Below are 21,935 nucleotides of genomic sequence, written 5' to 3' on the forward strand. Positions count from 1 at the left end.
GACACCCTGTCAGCAACAAAGCTGAAGCTTTAACAGCAGCAAAAGGAAAACGGCCAATCCACCACCATATTCCCCTTGTAAAGAACATGTCAGCTTCTCTACAGTAGGAATGAGGAGGTGAAACACTCCCCATTTCTTGTATCTGCACTTCTTTTTCTGTGCACCTCAAAAGCAGCTGATTAAGAATTAACATTTGGCACACATAACCATGTTAGTAAAGAAAATACATACACACATTCAATCTATAAAACCCATTCAATGACTGAGTTTCACATACAACAACTCCCTGCATGTCCAAAATAAAAGAAGCCACTTACCTTGTGCACAGTGTAACTCACTCTAAGCTCTCAGCAGTTCTACCTTGAGCTTATATAACTCTATAGCCCCTCCCACACCAAGTATTGCAAACAATTCTCTGCAAATGAGAAACCTCTTTCTCTTAAGCAAACAAAATCCATTCTCTCTGTTTAGTTACTTCTCACCTACAGAGAATAAATTCCTGACTCATGATGACAATGCAGAAACGTATGATACATGAGAGATCATGATCATTGGAAAGATCTGTGTCAGCACAAAATGGTAATATGCCTCCTATTTGCCAGTGAAAAATAATTATAATGTCTGAAAAGCCCATTCAGATTAAAAAAATACTACTATGCCAATCACACTTTTATTCTAATGTTTTTTGGTTTTTTACTTTTTACACATTCCCACTTTACATAAATCCCATCAACTAATTCAGCTCAAATCTGACACAAGCTTCTATGCCTTGCTAGGGGTATATTCCTTCAGGACACTTCTGCTCAATTTCATCAATGGACATTGGGGTCGGTTTTGAATTTTTTTTTATCAAAAACTTTTTCCTGAATTTGACTCAGTGTAAATACACACCAAAGAGAACTGTGAGAGACAATGAATGAAGTGTGGTATCAGAAGTCAAACTGCCCTCTGCACTCCTCACTGGTTTTTTTTTGCCAACTGTATTGATTTCAAAATGTCAATATAGAATAATCCCCTGTTCACCATCCTGCCTATCTAATCAACGTGGTTAATATTGATGGAGGCAGTACCTGCAGTCAAGGTCAAAAAGTACATGCAAAAGTTTTCTGAATTACCCTGAACATAGCGGTGGGCAGGAATATTCTTCTTATGTTACACAGGGAGGTTGTATAAATTGCAGTGTGTCACAGAAAACAATTGGTTGTTACAGTAGGAGGGGCTTTCTCCCTCAGGTCCTTCCTGGACACTAGCTGCAAGTCTGAATGCTTCAGTGAGGCAAGAGGGAAACAGCTCCTGCAACAACCCTCTGCATCTTTCAGCATGTTTTGCTGCTGAAAAAGTTAGGTTTATTTTCTTTTTTGATTAAAAAAAAGAAATGGTTCCAGCTGCATGACATTTCTTATGAAGAAACTGTTGGCTTTAGCAAGATCTACAGAGCCCTGAGTTTGCCCAGCTGAAAACTGACAGTGCTCTAGTTGTAGCTGGATTTAGGGCACTGACTCTTTCATTTACAAACTTGCTTTATTTGGTGCTTAAGTAGTATCATAGAATGGTTTGGGCTAGAAGGGACCTGAAAGATCATCTAGTTCCAGCCCTCCTGCCCTGGGCAGGAACACTACATGAATGCACACATTTCACTACATAAATGCACATATTTATCAAATGTCAACAGTCTTTCTAATGTTAGTAGTGGAGCTTGATCTAAGTGATTAAAATGAATAACTTGACTACAATTACTATAAAATTTGATTTAATATAAGGTGATGCAAGTCAACATGAAATCCTACATTCCAGGGTCTCACTAAAACCTGGCACCATCCTGACTCCTCCTTCTTCAATAAGTTTTAAGCTGGGGACCAGCATTTGTTTCTCAGAGTCTGCAAAGGGCTTTTACCTGCTGCAATAGATCTTCTGATAAAGAAACATGGGTGAAGCCGCATTACTGGACTTCCCAAGTGTCTAGCGGCAAAGCAGAGGTGCAGTAGGAGCTCTGGTCCAAGGATATTTCAAGTTAAGCTCAGAGGAAAGCCTAATACAAACATTCAACCTCAGCTAGCCAGAACATGCAGGCTTTTCTGTGAATTTCCTAGGGGGAAAAAAAACCAAAACCATGGCCTACTATTTGGGATAGTCTGTCCTAATTATCCAACAATTCTTGGGAAGGCCAGAAAAACAGAACCAGACAGATCTTAGGCATAGAAGTAGCAGCAAGAAATCAATGAACAGCCAGGTTTTGAGTATCAATAGCAAGAATTTATTTCAGGTATTCTCTTTAGTTATTTAAAGCATTCTGTGTTGTACAATATATCGCCTATTTAGTGAACTATTTCCTTTGCTGGTACATTAATGTAGTTTCACAATGAAGTGTCTGCAGCAGACTAAAACCAGCCCTGTAGCTAAGGAAAGATCAAAAAGATTTTTTCACTCATTCCATTAATTTGACATTTCCATTCTTTTTAATTAATTTCACCTTGCTACTATCTGCAAATACAATGAAACAGAGTTTTTGTGGCTTTAGGGTGCTGCTCAGGAGTAGAAAATTTTCATCACTTTGTCTACAACATCGTCATCTGATGGTGGTTTCCTCTGGCTGCCAGGCTGCAGGAATTTCTTTATTGTGGGGATATTGCTTAGTCTTGCTTTGAAACTCTACAAAACAAAATCAAAACAGCACTGGAATCGTTGTAACTGTCAGACATTTCAATGTTATCAATGCTCTGAAAGACACATCACAGCTTGATGCTGCAGAAGAAACTATATGCTTCCCCTCTTATGCTTTTGGGGTTGTAGTGACAGAATGTGGCAATAACAATGAGGATGTGGGGCCAGCTAAAAGTTCTTAGGGTATTTTATTATTTTGCATGTCACTTCTGACCCTCTCACTCCCCCATATTTCCCAGCCACTTTAAATCAGTGCCCTTTCCAATTAATTCTCCATTCAAACTGCCCATTCATTTACCTGCAAGAGAGGAAATTTGGCAAAGATATCAGGCTTCCACTCCTCTACCATTAAAATGATTTCAAGTAATTGAACATCTGCCCTGCTCAGGTGGTTGCCAACCAGAAAGTCTTTTCCATGGTCTTTCAAAACCTAAAAACAAAGAACCACAAGCAGATGATGTCTTTTCTCGGTCTTTTATTAGTTCTATTCTCATAAATGATGTGATATCTTCAAAGCAGGGTCACACATTGCACAGAGTTGTCAGTGAAAGAAGGAAATGCAGTTCAAACATCTGTAGTACAAACAATGATCTGAAGGCACCGCCATCCTAGGCATCATCTATCAGCTCTTTCACTTCTACATTCCTGTCTGGCAGCTCAGTTGTGCTCATCTTGCCTTGGCTGCTGTAGCTGCACTGAAGGCTGAGCCGTATGAGACACAGAAGGAACTGCAATGCTTTTACACAGCATGTATGGTACAGGGCCACCTACACTTCAGGAGGAAACTTGATGTCAAAGCTGGTGCTGTAGTGTCTTTTGTCTGAAACAAGACACACACTGAAACATGGACATTTGGGGAGCTCAGGGTGTGCTGGGTTTTTGCAGCTGTACATCTCTCCCAGATCTGAAGTGCCTTCTGTCCCCTCTGAGTGTCCTGTCTCCACCTTAATCCCAGCACCACTAAAAACAGAGCATTGATATTCCAGTGGTAGCTTCTCTTCGGTTTTCCTCCATAAAACTTGTGTGCTTCCAGGATGGAGGTTCAAGGTAACAGCATCAATTGAGCTACAACTCTTTGCCACATACCTTCTCAAAGACTGGGAAGTATCTGTTTTCAGCCTTGTCCATCATATTTGCAAAATGTTCCTGCTTTTTGTCTGCTGGTTGGATAACATATGTCATGAGTAACTCATTCAGATCGAACATTCCTTCCACGTACATATCGATTCTGAAAGGAAGAGATCCGTTTGGTCAGGTCACACAGTAGGTCTGAAGAGCACAATAACTCCTGGCACAACCTGACTGAGATGCTGGGAAATCCCTGCCCCTTCTATCCCACACACACACACACACATATAGCCTGGCAAAGTTCCCCCTGGAATGCAGTTGCACTGGGGCCAGGCAGGGCGGGAGCTTGGGCCAAAGGCAAAGGCAAAATTCCTAGGGAAACATAAAGACTGGAGGACTCCCACTTCTTACTGGGACTGATTCTTGTCTGGAATATGGGTTTGTGAACCTGACTACAGAATTGTCATGTGTGCCATCCAGACTTGGGTTAAAAATCCAGTAAGACAGCCCAAGTTTAACTGCAGGTCCATACCATTTCTACCAAATATCTTGACACATGTGTTTACCAGGGCTTATTATATTCAAGCACTCAGAAATGCCTCAGGTCAAAACATGGGCCCCAGGAGTCCTGTCCTTTAATAACCTGTAATTAAATCTGTACTAATTCCTGGCTATTTGAGAGTGGAGGGTTCTTGTTCCCTTAAAAGACATTGCCCTGAATGTGATGAGGAGAAAATGATGCTGCTGACAACTGCTGGAGAAAATGAAAAGCAGCAGCCACCTGACTGCTTTCTTCTGATAAGTGCATAGACCTCTGACTGATGATTCCTGGGCTCACTTGCCCTGTGGAATCCAGCTGGCTCTCTCTGCTGTAGACATCAGCTGCAGCCACAGTGATCTCGCGCAGTGCTGCCCTCTCCCACTGAATCGAGCAGGGAGCTGGGATACCCTTGTGTTTCCCTGAGCTACAGGGTGAGCTGGGCTCTAACAAGCAAAGGTGGCACTGTTACAGTACAGGGCTCTCTCCTTCATGTCCTTCCCGTAGAGGTTGTACTTGGTTGATATGTAGTTGGCAATGGCTCTGGTCTGCACCAGCTTCATCCCATCAATCTCTACCATTGGCACTTGCTGAAAGAGCAGGGATCCATCTAGGCCAAAGAGAACAACACAGGGAGAAGTTCAGTCCCTCAATGGGAACCATCAGCATGTGTTAGGCCAAGTAACCACATGTATTACTTTTTATTTAGAATCTGAATCAATCTGACTGGATAAAAATCCCAAGATCATCAAATCCAATTGTAAAACCAACAATGCCTAATTCCACCACTAAACCATGTCCCCAAGTGCACGTCTACACGCAGCGACTCAACCACTTCCTTAGGCAGCCTCTTCCAATGCTTGACAACCCTTTTGGTAGCAACCTTCCTCATTCTTACAGGAAGGTGTGGAAAATGCTCACCATTGCAGCAACCTCTTCTTAGTGACATGATAACAACTTAATATTATAGAAATGAAGTTCCTGGAATTTTAGATTTGAGGAAACAGTCAAATGCAGAACTGGCAGCTGTCACACACTGAAAAATACATGCACTGCATGGCTCTAACACAGGTGATTTTCATGGAGGTTCATAGAGATGAGAAGGACTGAAAGATCTGGTCCAGCCAGTTTCTGTCGTGTTTTGCTAAATACATCTGCACTTTCCAAGCACTGGCCAATATACAATGTGAATAATAATGAATATATAAACAATAGTGGATAGAAAAGGAAAGAAGACCGTGGTGACAACTTTTTTGACTTTACAAATGGCATCTCATCTGTACAAGCATGAAGTGGGACGAATAAGTGAATTCCACGAGATTCCTGCAAAACCCAAATATCACTTGGAGTGAGGCTGGAGCCATGCAATTCTTCTGCTAGCATGCAGAAACCTTGTCCTGGCAAGAAGAAATACCACCAGAAAGAGAGGTATCAGATCAGAGAGTCAGCAAGAGTTTGTGCTTGATGGAATCATATTTCTTGCCTCAGATGACTGATCAGCTATGTCCTTCTTTGTAAGGGTGCATTTAGCTTTACAACTGTGTCCCAAAATACTTTTTGAAAGACAGCCTGTGACAGGGGCCCATGTCATTATTCCTACAGGACAGCAGGACTGCAAATGCTAACCCAAGCTCAGCTTTGTTTCCACAGGCCAGGTGAAGGGCACAGACATGCAATTTGGTTTGGAGGAATCATGATTATCATGTCAGGAAGACAGAAGCTGAAGCCAGCGCAGGGGGTTGTTGCCTTGGGAAGCAGCAATGCAGGAATGCAGCAGAGGAAGAGATTAACTTGGAAATCTGGATCTCTGTTTTCATAGGGATTATAAATCAACAACTTTGGAGGCAACCTAATATTCTAATGACTTTCAAGATGATTTGAAGACAAAGGTCTCTATTGCCATAGGATGGAAGGCAATGGACACAAGCTGAAGCAAAGAAGAGTCTATCATCTGAACTTCAAGAAAGGCTCTTTGACTGTGTGGGCTGTCCTGAGAAGCTGTACATTCTCCAACCTTGGAGATACTCAAAACCCAGCTGGACATGGTCCTTGGTAACTGGCTGCAGGGGCCTTGCTTGAAGTGGGGAGGTGGAGTAGATAACCTTAAGAAGTTCTTTCTGACCTCAGCCCTTCTGTGATTCAGTGAAGACCGAAGCAACTGGGTGGATGATAACAGCTAACACACTGCAGGACCTCTCTCTGCACCTATGAGAGCTCATGTACAATCCAGTTAAGGGACTTTCATTATAAGGCACTAAGATTTAACAATTCTTAAGTGTTCTCAGACAAGTAACTCTAATTCTAATTTTAATTCTGATTCTTCCTATTTTTACTATTGAGCTGTTATTATCTAAAAGTGAAGGAAACTTACCCTTCTGTAACTTTGTCAGATCCTCCTTTTTTTCCAGGTAAGATTCTTCAAACTGCAGGAAGGAGAAAAATTCTGTTGTCATTCTATGATTTAGCCTCTCCTCATTTAGGTAAAGAAGACCTAAAGAGATATGTTTTGGGCAATTTTATTTTTTATAACATTAATCATATTTGAAAGCTGTCAGGCACTTTGGCCATCACTGTGACAGAAACCCGTGGTGAAACACACAGATTCCCATACACCATCTCTGGTTTAGTATCAAAATCTGTCAGAGGTAAAAAACCTTACTTTGTGGTTTACAATATCCAGTACCTTCAATGGCAAACTATATCGAGGCAGCAATAATAATCTCTTGCTGTTTTGGACATTGGAATTTAACTGAAGGTACTCAGAATTGCAGGTACTTGACCTCTGTAATCAGAAGATTAAGAAGCCAGGTTCTGCTGCTGGGGTTTTAAATTTCTTCTCTCTCTAGCTACAGGGGAGGAGCATTTGTGGTGCTACCTGCAGGCTTTGCACACAATGCATGCACGTGAGACAGGAACTTGTCCCCTGCTTAGGGCAAGCTCGTGGTCCCTGTTGGCCTGCTCAGCAATGCACTAAAGGCAGAGCTTGAAACTGCTGCTCAGTCACACTTTTCAGGTGCAACAGTAGAAGCACATATTTGTCACAGGATCTCAGTACAAAAGACCAGAAGCAAACCTCAACCCCAGCTGCTGCCAGGAGCCACCGAATTGTTTCCATGCGGCCACGTCCATTGAAGTAGTGCAGCCTGGGTTTTCCAGACATGTTTCCACCGGCCTGATTCCTTGGTATCTGCAATAAAGAAAGCAGGTTTGCAATTTGTCTCAAAGTTGTCTTGTTTGAAACCACTGATTTATGGTTCAAGACTTTAATTAATCAACAGTGGAGACTCTAATTCACAGTCAAAGTTGTCTTTTTGAAACCAATGATTTATCGTCCAAGACTTTAATTAATCAACAGTGGAGATAAAAGTTAGAATATTTTGAGAGACTGCCACTTATCATTCTGCCTTCAAATATTACTTTCACATGCAGAACATTTAAGCAGAACTCTGTACTTAGAGCAATTGGCCCAGACAGAGAAGCAGTCAATCAAAACAATTTTCATTCAAAGTGTTCTGTTCTGACCAGAAAGCTGCATGTGCTATTTGTGTATTTTAGCATTATAACAGAACACAGTTTACTGTTTAATCAGACACATGCTATAAACTCAGCAATTCTCTGCTTTCTCCAGCAGCTATTATGCTCCATCAGAACCAGCCAGGAAGGAATCCTTTCCATCAGTCAATGCCTTTTACAACACTCCCTACTTCTGTAATTTCTTTAGACAAACCTCCAAAACATGGAGGTTAATTTTGCCTCTGGTATCATCAGATTTGCCTTTACCACAGACACAGCCACAGGGCAATGCTTGCTTGCCAGTTGGAACCCTGCTGCAACCCGAGCAACAACAGTTTCTAGGCAGAAACTTAAAGCAACAACAGTTTCTAGGCAGACTGTCACCCACCCCACTCAGAACCATGTGTGCACATCAGCCACAAACACACACAAGCAGTGCCCAGCCTATACCAGCCTCACAGCTACTGACACCCTGTCAGCAACAAAGCTGAAGCTTTAACAGCAGCAAAAGGAAAACGGCCAATCCACCACCATATTCCCCTTGTAAAGAACATGTCAGCTTCTCTACAGTAGGAATGAGGAGGTGAAACACTCCCCATTTCTTGTATCTGCACTTCTTTTTCTGTGCACCTCAAAAGCAGCTGATTAAGAATTAACATTTGGCACACATAACCATGTTAGTAAAGAAAATACATACACACATTCAATCTATAAAACCCATTCAATGACTGAGTTTCACATACAACAACTCCCTGCATGTCCAAAATAAAAGAAGCCACTTACCTTGTGCACAGTGTAACTCACTCTAAGCTCTCAGCAGTTCTACCTTGAGCTTATATAACTCTATAGCCCCTCCCACACCAAGTATTGCAAACAATTCTCTGCAAATGAGAAACCTCTTTCTCTTAAGCAAACAAAATCCATTCTCTCTGTTTAGTTACTTCTCACCTACAGAGAATAAATTCCTGACTCATGATGACAATGCAGAAACGTATGATACATGAGAGATCATGATCATTGGAAAGATCTGTGTCAGCACAAAATGGTAATATGCCTCCTATTTGCCAGTGAAAAATAATTATAATGTCTGAAAAGCCCATTCAGATTAAAAAAATACTACTATGCCAATCACACTTTTATTCTAATGTTTTTTGGTTTTTTACTTTTTACACATTCCACTTTACATAAATCCCATCAACTAATTCAGCTCAAATCTGACACAAGCTTCTATGCCTTGCTAGGGGTATATTCCTTCAGGACACTTCTGCTCAATTTCATCAATGGACATTGGGGTCGGTTTTGAATTTTTTTTCATCAAAAACTTTTCCCTGAATTTGACTCAGTGTAAATACACACCAAAGAGAACTGTGAGAGACAATGAATGAAGTGTGGTATCAGAAGTCAAACTGCCCTCTGCACTCCTCACTGGTTTTTTTTTGCCAACTGTATTGATTTCAAAATGTCAATATAGAATAATCCCCTGTTCACCATCCTGCCTATCTAATCAACGTGGTTAATATTGATGGAGGCAGTACCTGCAGTCAAGGTCAAAAAGTACATGCAAAAGTTTTCTGAATTACCCTGAACATAGCGGTGGGCAGGAATATTCTTCTTATGTTACACAGGGAGGTTGTATAAATTGCAGTGTGTCACAGAAAACAATTGGTTGTTACAGTAGGAGGGGCTTTCTCCCTCAGGTCCTTCCTGGACACTAGCTGCAAGTCTGAATGCTTCAGTGACGCAGGAGGGAAACAGCTCCTGCAACAACCCTCTGCATATTTCAGCATGTTTTGCTGCTGAAAAAGATGGCTTTATTTTCTTTTTTGATTAAAAAAAAGAAATGGTTCCAGCTGCATGACATTTCTTATGAAGAAACTGTTGGCTTTAGCAAGATCTACAGAGCCCTGAGTTTGCCCAGCTGAAAACTGACAGTGCTCTAGTTGTAGCTGGATTTAGGGCACTGACTCTTTCATTTACAAACTTGCTTTATTTGGTGCTTAAGTAGTATCACAGAATCATAGATTGGTTGGGGCTAGAAGGGACCTGAAAGATCATCTAGTTCCAGCCCTCCTGCCCTGGGCAGGAACACTGCATGAATGCACACATTTCACTACATAAATGCACATATTTATCAAATGTCAACAGTCTTGCTAACCTTAGTAGTGGAGCTTGATCTAAGTGATTAAAATGAACAACTGCAGTACAACTTGTATTAAATTTGGTTTAATATTTAGTGACATAAGTCCATATGGATTCCTGCATTCCAGGGTCTCACTAAGACCTGGCACCATCCTGACTCCTCCTTTCTCAATAAGTTTTCAGCTGGCAACCAGCATTTGTTTCTCAGAGTCTGCAAAGGGCTTTTAGCTGCTGCCATCGATCCTGTGATGAAGGAAACATGGGTGAAGCTGCACAATTTAATGCCAACAGACATTTCTTGTTCTGTCACAAGTATCCATTGAGATTTCAGGCAACTAAGTCCAATATAGTCTGTCTCATAACTTGACTTTCGGAATATCACTTCACTGAACTATTTTGGGAAATATTATTCTTCTGTTTTCTCCCTCAGGTTCATTTTTCCATATTTTTTCTGATTTCTTTTTTTCTTCACTCATGTCATAGACTATTAAGCATCAGATCTGATTACTGACAGTCGTTGGAACACAGTTTCCTTCTAAGCAGCTGCTTCTCTGTTGCATCAAGGCTGTTTATTGTCTGCTGTAATATTTTTATTTGAAATTAAATGGACTGTGAGTATCTGTTGCTCTGTGTTCTGTCCTAAAGGTGTAGAAATAAACCCCCTCTGCCTTGCCACAGTCTGCAAAGCAGACTGCACCTTGCTTTCACAACACTTTGCTCTCAAGAGGTAATATATTTGTAAGCAGCTTGGGAGTAGCTGGTATGATCATTCAGGTTTGAAATACCTGATTTATAGACAAAAGTAATCGGTTTTGCAAAAACTTTACTGAGAGACCTTAAAAATCCAATTCACCCACAAGCTTTAAATTTGAGAATGGAAATTTGAAACAAGTCTACTTCTTTAAAGGGTAAGTGGTGCTGCAAGTCTTCTCTTTCTTCTCTTCCACAGTTCTTACTCTGAGCTTCTTTTCATGTGGAAAATATCTTCTCCAACAAGTTGTATTCTGACAATACTAACACTGCATTGTTCCTTTTCCAAATTAATAAATTCCCAACCCTACAAACAGTTCTTTGCCTCCATATCCCTTTGTTTTCATGTTTTGCCAAGCATTTGATATCAATAAAGAAAAAGCTGCTGTCACATTGCCAGTGTAACAGAAAGCTTTATTTCTGGTATGGGTTGCTTTGTTCCTCTAGCACTGGTTTTAACTAAAACAATACTAATTTGCTGAGCTTCCTTCTCCTTTGGTTTAGGGTTTGGGGTTGCTGCTCTGCTTTCTCCTGCTCTCCCAGCATTTTGGGTCTCACCAAAGGTGGCAAGGCTTTCATTTCTTAAAAATCTTCAACACAGTTTCTACATAATGGGCATCTGGTGGGGGTTTCCTTGGGCTGCCAGGCTGCAGGAACTTCTTAATTGTAGGCATATTGCTCATTTTGGTTTTAAACACCTAAAAAAATATATATATAAAATTAAAAAACAGAGCAAGAGAGGAATTCCAGCCACAAACAAAGTGATTTATCCAGCACAGGGAGATGATTACATCAGGACTGACCTCTAGCTCCTGAATACAGCATGCTCAGTAATTAAATTACCTGCAGCTGAGGAAACCCTGAGAGCACGTCAGGAACTTTCTCCTCCACTGCTAAAATGGCTTCCATTAGCTGAACATCTGCCCAGCTGAATTTGTTGCCCACAAGAAAGTCTTGGCCATGTTGTTTCAAAACCTGGAGAAGACAAGAAAACATGGGTTGCAGATGAGAGTGGGGCATATGGGCATCCTTGGCAGCTAAACCTCACAGCACAGCCGCAGAGCTGAGCAGCAATTCTATCTGAAATTTCAGGGTGGACTTTTCAGCTGAAGCTGAGCCTAATTTTCTTTACTGCTAGGAAAAAATTCAGTTTTGTTCATTTGGTGTTCTAGTATACAGACTACAAACTTTGGTCACTAAGTAATAATGAATGATGATGGGCACCAGGAACAGAAACAAAACCACGTGCTTAAGTAGACTAGTAACAGTCCTAGAATTAGAAATAGGGACAATGGAGCAAGCAACAAGCAATTTAAGGAATTCATAGAACTCCCATTTAGATGTTTCATGTGAAGTAATGTCCAATGCTGATATCAGGAAGTGTCACAGACATTTCTTTTATGAAAAATCCTCTCTTAGGATTTTACTGCTGAAGCTGAGAAGTTCAGCAGCCAGACATAAACAATAGGTTATCTGCTTCTGTGGAATGCAGCAGGTCAGTTCTGGATTGGCCCAGATTGAGTGTTTGGAGGTAATGGCCAATCCGGAACTGAGCTCTCTCGGACACAGTCCGAGAGAGCAAGGTTTGTTGATCATTCTTTACTTTCTATTCTTAGGTAGCTAGCAGCTTCTGGAAACTCCCTTTTCTTTTTCTTTTTAGTATAGTTATAATAGATGTATATATCATAACTTAATAAATCAAGCCTTCTGATTATGGAGCCCATCTCGTCTCTTCCTTCACCCCGAAAACCTTGTGGCCAACCGGCGACAAGGAAGCAAACTTAGAAATGCAGAATTGCAACAACTAACTAAAGAAAATCCCTGCCTTTGGGAACAGACTATTTTAGTGCTAAGAACTTGTGTGATGTTCAGCCTTCATTATTGTTTTGCAAGAAAACTAGATCAATATTACGAAAGTGGGAAATATTGCCAAATGCATGAATCATATGGGTTGGGTTTATTGTTTTATAAATCTGTGACTGTAGTTTTACTAAAGTACTCCTTTCTACAGGATTTATGTACAAGGAATTTTTGCATTCCTCCAGTTGAAACTTTTCCAAATGAAATTAAGTATGGCGGAGAGATGGGCTTCAAACAAATATAAGTATAGAACTGCTCCTTCAAGAAAAATAATCACAAAAGTTTTAGTGAAAAGTTTTTCTGTACAGTTGAGAACATATTGCGTCACAGATATTCAAATACCACAGCCCTGACAACACAAGCAAACAAAGAGAAGAAGATGTGCTGCTGTATTTCCCCTTTTCTGATAGCCAAAAAAGCTGAGGATTGGGAACTGACCTACACTACAAACACATTCTTATTTTGCAGAAACTTTTTGGATAATTGCAAGTTTGATAGACACATACTTGCTGTCACTTACCTTTTCAAAGACTGGAAAGTACCTGTTAGTTGCTCTGTCCTTAATTGACTCAAGATTTTTCTCCTTTGCATCAGGTGGAGAGAAAGGAAACATCAAAATCATTTGCATCAGATCTGATATTCCCTCCACATACATGTCAATCCTGTTGGTCAGGGGAAGATGGGAGAAAAAAAGCACAGAAGTTATTTAATCTGTTTTCCAATTAACTAAGGCAACTTACAGGAATTTTATATTACCAATATAGTGCCAATTTTCACAGCCAAAACTAAGCATGAACGAAACCTGAATATTTTTCTAAAAGAACAGAAGCCTGTTTCTGATAGGAGCATTTCAGAAGCAGTGGTTAAATCTTATTATTAGCCTTTTTGATGCCTTTATATGGGATTTACAGGATTGAATTTGGTTTATATAATGTAGCTATCAAATAACAGACTGCTCTGTTAGTGATAGGAGGTGTTACATACAGGGCTCTCTCCTTCAAGTCTTTCCCATAGAGATTGTATTTCCCTGCTATGTAGCTCGTGATGGCTCTGGTCTGCACCATCTTCATCCCATCGATCTCAACCAGGGGCACTTGCTGGAAGAGCAGGAATCCATCTAGGGTGGAGAGGTGAAGGAAAGCCTGTTAGTTCCTCCTGCAAGGTATACAGGAGAGTGAGACACTGAGCACATTTCTCTTGCAGTGTAGGAGACCACTGATGTCTTGCTCAAACTCACAGCACTCAACTAACATTGTGGGGAGGATCAAACAGCCTGCATCACACTCCTGTAGCAAAGTCACCACAGCACAGCTGGGCCCTGGGCTTGACATCATTGACAGAGCTTCACTGGCTGGTGGGAGTTGGCCCTTGCCTGCACCTCTGCACTTCTGGAGCCTGCCTCATGATGGCAGGAAAAGCCTGAACCAGCACTTTCAACCCAAAAAATAGGAGGAGAATAAAGATACCTAGTAAATCTGAACTTTAAAAAAATCCAATTATTTTGAATGCAGATCAATTCCCTGACAGGGACATACACGGGTAGTACTGCAGCAAGACCAAGCTGCAGGAATACAGGAAAGGGTCAGGCCACTTCAAATACACTGAAGCTACAGAGCTAAAGGAGAGCCTGTGACAGCTGTTGGTGTTTGAGTAAGTTTCACACAGTCACTTCAGGACCAGAGTTTGAGTGTCCCCATGGATTTTACAGGCCTAGTCTCAGTGCCATTCTACAATTTAGGCCTATATAGAAACATCTTTATAGTCTCATTTTCTGCTGGTGCTGGTAGGGGCAATTGTCTGAGCTTTCAGTGAGGCAGTTCTGAGAGCTAAGCACACACAGAGATTCAGCATTGCAAAGTCAGTCTATTCTAGACTGGTTTTCTGCTGGACTAATTCACTGTTTTTGGAGACACTCCCTCCTCCATCTACATACTAATGGCATCCAGAGAACAATCCTGACCTATGTATAATCACAGCAGAACTCCAAATCCAAATAGGCAGCTGCCACTTGCAGCTCAAAGTCAATGATTTCTTTTAATTGCTCAATTTATATCTGTTTGGTGAATCCTTCTTTCGGATAGGAAGGTTCATTTCAACAGGCACATCTGCCTGCCTTTTTCTCCAGAGCTGTTAAAATACCTTGCTAGGCTAGAATTAATATTCTTCACTCATTCTACATTATTAATTTACAGTTGAAATTCAAAGAGTAGTTATCTCTGCAGCAACAAATGGCTTGTATTTACTTCTTGTAAACATTCACAGAAAGATCATGTGTGTTCTTGTCTTTCCAGAACACACCTCTGCATCTTAAGGAAGCAACATTACTGCTACCTATCTAGAGAACAATAGAATAGGAAAACTAATAGATCTGGAAGGATATTTTTCGGCAGAAAGATGTGAAGTGAAAAATATAATTTGTCTTTCTGGCCCTTGACAAAAAGCAATGCAGCAAATATGACTGAATACACCATTTGTTTCTTAGCTACAGAAAAGAGAATTCCCTCTTAAAATCAGTGGACTGCCTCTCCTCCCTCATTTTGCAGGGAGAATCACTTCACATAACCACAGCACAGAATACATATGCAGGACTAAAAGGAGTCTAGCAGTAATTCCAGGGATTGGGTTGTTCTCTCCAAAGGTGGTCTGTGCAGCACACATTAAAAAAGAATCACCTGCTATTTGTAACCAACCAGCAGAGCTCACTGACACCCAGGTACCACCTGGGCAATCTTTGGCTGCACAGATTGAGCCAGGTTAGTCATGCCGCAGGCCAAGAGGTACAGGTCTGCTCAGGCCAAGGGTATTTAACTCTCTTTGCCTCCAAAACGACTGTCTCTCTGCAAGCTGCCTGTTGGGAACAGCCTCTGGCCCAGGCATCATCCTGACACTGCTGGGGCACTGCCTGGAGGATCATCAGCTGGCACAGGCTGGGCCTGTCTAAGGCAAGTCATGCCTGGGCCAGTCTAACTATGTGGAAGTGTCTAAACACAGGAAACTGTCAAAAATCATATTGGTAGGGAGAGAAAAAAAGTTTAAGGGAGAAGTATGTAGAGTTACTCCTGTTGAATCCTGCCCTGCACAACTGGCAACATTCTAGAGGCCCCTTCATCAGGATGACTAATTTATTCATCTTTCTTCAACCCATTCTATGAAACCACACCTTTTTTCTTTGTGTTCTCACCATCTTAAAATCAATATATAGACATAGAACGCTTGATCTTCCTTATAAAACTTCCCTATCCTTTTCACCACCATTTAATCCTTCTCTCTGGAGATCAATAAGCTCAGATACAATCCTGGTTACACTATCATTCTTTCTAGATAACCTACTCTTGTGAAGAATATAGAGATTTGGGCTTTCAGTACCCGTGCTCTTACATTTAGAGCTACAATTGGTTTGTGTACACTGCGCTGTCCTCCCACATTGTAAGAGTCCCAGCAAACTGGACCTGCAAATTTAATTCTTATCTACTTAATACCACTTCTATCTTATTTTTGTTCACTTTAGTTTTCCCTGACAGAATTTCTTTAGACACAGCTTTTTCTTTCTGAGTTCTGCCACAACGCAGGCAAGACCTCTTCCAAGCCTCCTTGTACGGCTTGGCAAGCCCAGCCTGCTCCAGGATTTCTCTCACATGTCTTGGGCAGCAGGTAAACTGCGGGGCATATGCACACTCTACTGCTCCTCACTGTCCCAACTCCTTCCCCACTCTGGCAGGAAGGTCCTCTCTTTCCAGGGTGTCAGCAGAGGGGTTCACTGCTGGATTACTCTGGCCAGATATCAAGAGCAGTGGCTAGGGCTCTGCACTGGTGTGTGGGAAGAACTGGTCTTGCTCCCAAGCTTGGCATGAAGCCTTTGTGGCATGCTGCTTTGACCATGCCATGCTTTCCACAGGTCTCCCTGCTGGCTCCATGCTTTTTAACTAGGGTAAGCTTCCAACCTCAGGCTCAGGGAGTTCTTGCCCTGGACCAAAAATGTGCCAGGTACCATGCTAACAATTCAACAGCATAGGTAAGTAAGTTGTATTAAGTAGTAAGTAGAAGTGTTTGCCTGTTTAATGTACTAGAGTAAGTACAATCACAGAAGTGCTGACTTTTAGCTTATACCATTTATTTGGCACTGGAAATAGCAGGTTACTCAAAGCTAGTATTGTACTATTCAAGGTGTGCACCCAGAAGTTTTCACTGGTTTAAATAAATTATTTCAAACCACAAGTTTAGCTAGGCTGGACAATTATTTTGAAGGACTAAGTCTTAGGTGTCAGGAATCTTACCTTTGATTAACTTCTCATACTGCTCTTTTGTTTCCAAATAAACTTCTTCAAACTGAAAAAGGAGTAAGAATTGTGTCACGCTGCTGTATTTGAACATTTTTCTTCTGTTAAGTGATAGCACATAACCATGCCTAGAATTACTGAGTTAAGCATAAGGTAATGAGCTAGATCTGCAGCTGCACTGTTTAGGTGCAGATGTCCCAAGGATCCCTCACACACCCTGGCAGCTGATGGGGAGCAGAAGGAGGGCCTGGACACTTCTGTATCAGTGCACTGATTCAGAAATAATTGAAGAACAAGCTCAAACAGAGTGCAGGCATCTACAGAAACAAGACAGGTTGGAGCCAGTGCCAAGGGAAGCACAAGGCACATCAAATATTTCTAACCCCACCCCAGCATACACACATTGCAACTGCAAACTTATTAAGACTGCTAGCACAGCTAGATAACTTGTAATTAATAAAGGCCCTTTAAATAAATCCCCATTTTGTCCCCTTATGATTAATCACTTCAGGAGATTGCTACTACTTCTAATAAACTCTAAATGCCACTGAGTTTGCATCCCAAGTATCAAGCATAGAACAAGGTAGTTAGAAACATGCAGTGCCACTGGACAAAAGAATTTAGCCACCCTCATGCAGCTTTTATTTGCCACATGCATGTTAAATTGTCCTTCACTGAGGAAAGTAGAGAATACCAGTCTGTAACACTCTACTGAAAACGTCAACCAACCTCCACACCAGCTGCTGCCCACAGCCATCGTATGGACTCCATCCGGCCCCTTCCATTCAAGTAGGTAAGCCTGGGCTTCCCCGACATGATCCTGAGCTCCTGGTTCCCTGAAAGATACTAAGTGCAAAACAGTACCTCGTAAAACTGGTGTTTTAAGCACTGTTATTTTGAGAGGAGATGCACCTTTTATTCTTGCTATACCTTTTGAAGTTTAAATTTCATTTGGTTCAAAACATAAAATGAGAGACAGGCCACACAGCCTGTGCTAGGAAAGGAAAGATGTGTGAATCTGTAAAGCCTTCTCCAGTGCTGCTGGGGAGGCTTCTTATGACTGTAAGCAAACACAGACCTGTTTAAACAAGTGATATGAGTCCCTAGCTACAGGGGGAACACTGCTGTCTATGAAGACAATTATACAAAGCTACTGAAAATCCTGCCACATCCTCAGGGAAATTACTCACCTAACCTCACTGCCCATCATCATCATTGAAAAGAAGAAAAGGAAAACACGCTTTACCAGTAGGCTGAAATTTGTCTAGCTTTGTTTGCCATATGTGCATTTTGCAGCTTCATATGCAGTCCATTTCTTTCCTCAAAGAGGGGTGAATGAATTGTTGATACTCCCTTTATTCCATTAAAGATGAGCTTCCTTGGCCATCTTCCTGTAGCTGGCTGCATGGCTACAGCCCATTTCCTTGCTGCTTATGGCAGCCTTGAGGTGTCCCTCAAAGCCAGATGTGGAACCTAGCTGCATTGGTTCCTAATGGCTCAGAGTGCCTCACTTAATAAAATTTCCAGATGACTCCAGTTTTCCCAGAGTTAAAGTCAAAGCTGCATCATTACATCTGTCACACCTTGCATCCAGTTGACATTTCCTATTTGAATCAGGCTCAGCACACTCCAGTAGCATGTTTTCTTCAAGCCATAGTGCTTTGTAGGTGTATTTAAAACAAAGTACATTTGGAACATATTTTGCCCAAACTTCACTTAAATAAAAAACAAAATTGAGACTTGCCCCTTGAGCAATTCCAGTAAGAACCAAGTCATGCTACTAAAATAAATAGGGATATTTGGGGTAATTTAATAAACATAATCCAAATACACATTATGGAAAAAAGTATGTTCAGTTTTAAAGTGCGAATAGCTTCCTAATTACAATGTCTGGCTCTAGGGACAGTATTTTATTAGTTTCTGCATCTTGTGTGACTACTTTTCACTGTAGGGCAGTTTATCAATATAGTTCACAACAACTAGCTAGTGCTTCTTTCATTATCATACTTTTCAGCTTCGTTGCATCTCTATCATGTCAACACACATTGCCCCAACTTGTAACGCACAGAAACTTACAGTAAATAAGACTTTTCCTTTCACTAAAAAGCCAATGACTGAAGTTTCAAGTATATGAACCTCAATCCTCCTGATGAACCTCAATCCTCCTGGAAACATTATCTTTTATTTGCAGAAGAGTAGGAATAAGAAGCCTCAGGTATCATTTTATCATTTCACACGAACAAGAGATTTTATGTGGCATTAAATTATGTGAGAAGAACAACAACAAACATAGAATTAAAATTTGCCATAAGATTTTATTTTTATTAAAAAAACTGTCAGCTCTGAGTGGATTTTACCTACCTTAACCTTCCAACACAGAAAAAAAACCCCAACAAATACAAACAAACAAAGAAAACCATCAACAAGAACAAAAACCGCACAAACTAAAAAACAAAACCAAACAAAAAAACCCTCCTGAGTTTTGGTTAAAAGTCGCCTTAATCTTTAGATCTGCTGAATGTATCTCCACTGACTATACAGGAGCTGACACCCGTAGCTCACATACAGGCAGCTACTTTCAGTTCGCAGGTCTGGACCTGAGTCTTGTCTGGTGGGCTCAGTTTAGTTGCTCATTCCCCTGTGAGTACTGACACCTGAGATTCCCTAAAGATCAGAAGATACAACCCTCGACTAACTAGAAACTTGGCAACTTCTACGTTAAAAAAGCAAACCTATTCATCCAGACTCTCAACACTTTTTTCATTTATCTGGGGAAAGATACAGCCTACAAGGCCAAGGCCTCAGGATTTCACTCAGACCTCCACTATTTTTCTAGTTTTACTAAGAGACTTTCAAGGATGTACTGTTTAAAAAAGTGGATCCATTTTTGATAGAATATGTTGATGCTTTATTAGTAGCCAAGTAATCTTGTATAGCTGTCACCCATTCCTCATTGTTTGCCTTAATCAAAAATGGTCATTGGGCCTTTCTATATAAGTTACAATTTGTGTAAGGGAAGTACAGAATATCTGTGCAACACTCTTCAGCAAGATGAGTAGCTATTATCTGAAAATCATATTAAAACAATTCAAAACATTCCAAGACCAGGTACTAAAAACTAACACTTTTCAGAAGTTGTAGGATTCTGCCAGTGCCAGACAGCTCTTTCAAGGAAACAGGAAAACCCCTGATACTGATAACCGAAGGTGATGAAGAACCCATTCACTGGGCAACACACAAGGTTGTGTGTTGAAGATTTTGAAGTTAACTGCAGTTGTGCTGGGGCTGTCACACTGTGGTAAATCATTCACCTTGTTTGCACAAGAAGGGCAAGGAACAGCCTCTGGGATAGTAACTGACATGCCAAATCCCACTACACTACTCTTTCCACCTGGGAAAGGAATGACCTCACAGCTGTGTAGTAACCAGCCATAAAGCCTAAAAGGCTCAAGCAGATGTAACAGATGCGCTGTTTCTAAATACCAGTCTGGAATTGTTATTTGTGGGTGGTCACATTATCTGAGCAGCAACTGAAATACTAACTAGTGCGAATGAAGCAGCAGAAGTTCCACCACTCAGTCCAAAGCTGAGCACACAAGCAGCTGAATTAACTGCACTAAAAAAGATCTAGCAGCTGCTCCAAGTCTGTAAATATTTGTGCTGATTCTCAGTATGCATTTGGAGTGTGCCATGCCACTGGGCAGCTAGGGAAGCTGTGTGGATTTATGACTCCTAATGGAAGTAAACTATCCAATGCTCCACGAATTACTGAACTGTTAAAGTTATACAATTGCCAGAGAAATTTGTTATCATTCATCAGCCTGACCATATGGCAGAAGGACAAAAAAAGAGATAGGAAATGGCCTAACATATATTGCATAACAACAGTACAAACCACCAGGCTTATAAGTAGTCCATGGTATGAGCCAGTGTTTCTTGCTCCTGAAAAGCTATGTCTGACTGCTCCTGCTGAGGAAAATTGACTCTTGCAAAAGGTACAAATGGCCAAATGTCCAGGGACTGTTGAGAACAGGCATGGAAAACCTTCTAATTTTAATTAAGTAATATCTGATTCTCATAGCCAAAACACTACTCGGGACAACTGGGGACTACTGCACTAACCCAGACACTGCTGAAGAACTGGTTCATTTCATGAATTTATGCTGCAGTAAAATAAATAACTGCATCTTGCATACACTGCCCTGACGTCTAGCAAAAGCCTTGACATAAAATTTGACTACATACAATTTTTTAAATTGTTTTTGTCTAAAATCCATATTTCTATCCCATTTCCTACTTCCTTGTAAGCCTTAGTAATATGCCTGTCCAGAATTTCTCTGAGCCTCCATCTCAGGGATGCAAGAACAATTTAAGAGATCATCATCTTCCAAAAACAGGAGCACTCAGCATGAAGTGCTGTTTAGCCCTGGAGCTGAGATTACAGTCTAGCATATCCCATGGGCCAGCTTTCCTGCTCAAACCCAGAAGAAACAACACAGCGCTCGAGACTTGCAGTTTGTCCTCTCAGTTGTTTCATGGCTGCCTTTGTCAGCTCTAGACTGCACCACAGAATTAATTTCCTGATTAAAACGCACCTTTCTCTGGCATTTTCTCTCCTGCAGCTTCCGCTGGTGAATAACTATCAAGCCATTTTTAGTCTACCTGCCAAACAGACCAACAAAGGAAAGCAAAGAATTTACAATAGACCAGCAGACGCCCTAAAAAACTTAGTTGTGTCACTTTAAAATAGTCATGCAAATGCTTTAAGAAAAAGGAATTTTTAAGTTCTTACCTTCTGACCTTAACTCAGACTCCACCCAGCACAGGCAGGTTCCCCAGGGCTGTTTAAACTCTGCAGCCTGGGGGAGTTTCCAGCCATACCCAATAAGAGAAAAAAGCCTCCCAATGCTCTTAAACTCACGCTAGCCAGTTTAAAGACATATGGTTCTGAAAACTGACACCCAAGCAGAGACAGTCTTTGTTTCTTGATTTGACTACACCATGACACCAACCTCACAGTTTCTAAGGTAGCCATTTATTTGAACTGGTCTCTTGAAATTTTGGGGGCATTTTTCCCTAATACAAGAGTAAGACATTTGAAAACACTGAGAAAATTATAGATTTTTCCT

The 21,935-nt window shown here is 41.1% G+C and overlaps 2 protein-coding genes across 3 annotated transcripts; both read right to left on the reverse strand.

The window, feature by feature from the left end:
- Positions 1–2,265: 2,265 nt before the first annotated feature.
- On the reverse strand, positions 2,266–7,544 carry LOC102034640 (glutathione S-transferase-like). Of its 2 annotated transcripts, none has more exons than XM_031062750.1 (6): positions 7,341–7,544; positions 6,639–6,690; positions 4,784–4,877; positions 3,748–3,889; positions 2,960–3,091; positions 2,266–2,649 (listed from the first exon to the last, which is right to left on the reverse strand). In XM_031062750.1, exons 1-6 carry the CDS (start codon positions 7,425–7,427, stop codon positions 2,527–2,529), a joined length of 630 nt encoding a protein of 209 aa, XP_030918610.1. In that variant the 5' UTR covers positions 7,428–7,544; the 3' UTR covers positions 2,266–2,526. The 2 variants fall into 2 exon arrangements, with proteins under 2 accessions (XP_030918610.1, XP_030918609.1); XM_031062749.1 differs by having other exon boundaries at positions 4,745–4,877.
- Positions 7,545–11,062: 3,518 nt separating this feature from the next.
- On the reverse strand, positions 11,063–21,698 carry LOC102034805 (glutathione S-transferase-like). Its single transcript, XM_005427901.2, has 7 exons — positions 21,599–21,698; positions 17,536–17,652; positions 16,804–16,855; positions 13,514–13,646; positions 13,050–13,191; positions 11,513–11,644; positions 11,063–11,367 (listed from the first exon to the last, which is right to left on the reverse strand). The coding sequence occupies exons 2-7, from the start codon at positions 17,620–17,622 to the stop codon at positions 11,245–11,247; spliced, it is 669 nt and encodes a 222-aa protein (XP_005427958.1). The 5' UTR covers positions 17,623–17,652; positions 21,599–21,698; the 3' UTR covers positions 11,063–11,244.
- Positions 21,699–21,935: the final 237 nt, after the last annotated feature.

The sequence above is a fragment of the Geospiza fortis genome, unplaced genomic scaffold (genome assembly GCF_000277835.1).
Source record: "Geospiza fortis unplaced genomic scaffold, GeoFor_1.0 scaffold603, whole genome shotgun sequence".
Classification (NCBI taxonomy): domain Eukaryota; kingdom Metazoa; phylum Chordata; class Aves; order Passeriformes; family Thraupidae; genus Geospiza; species Geospiza fortis.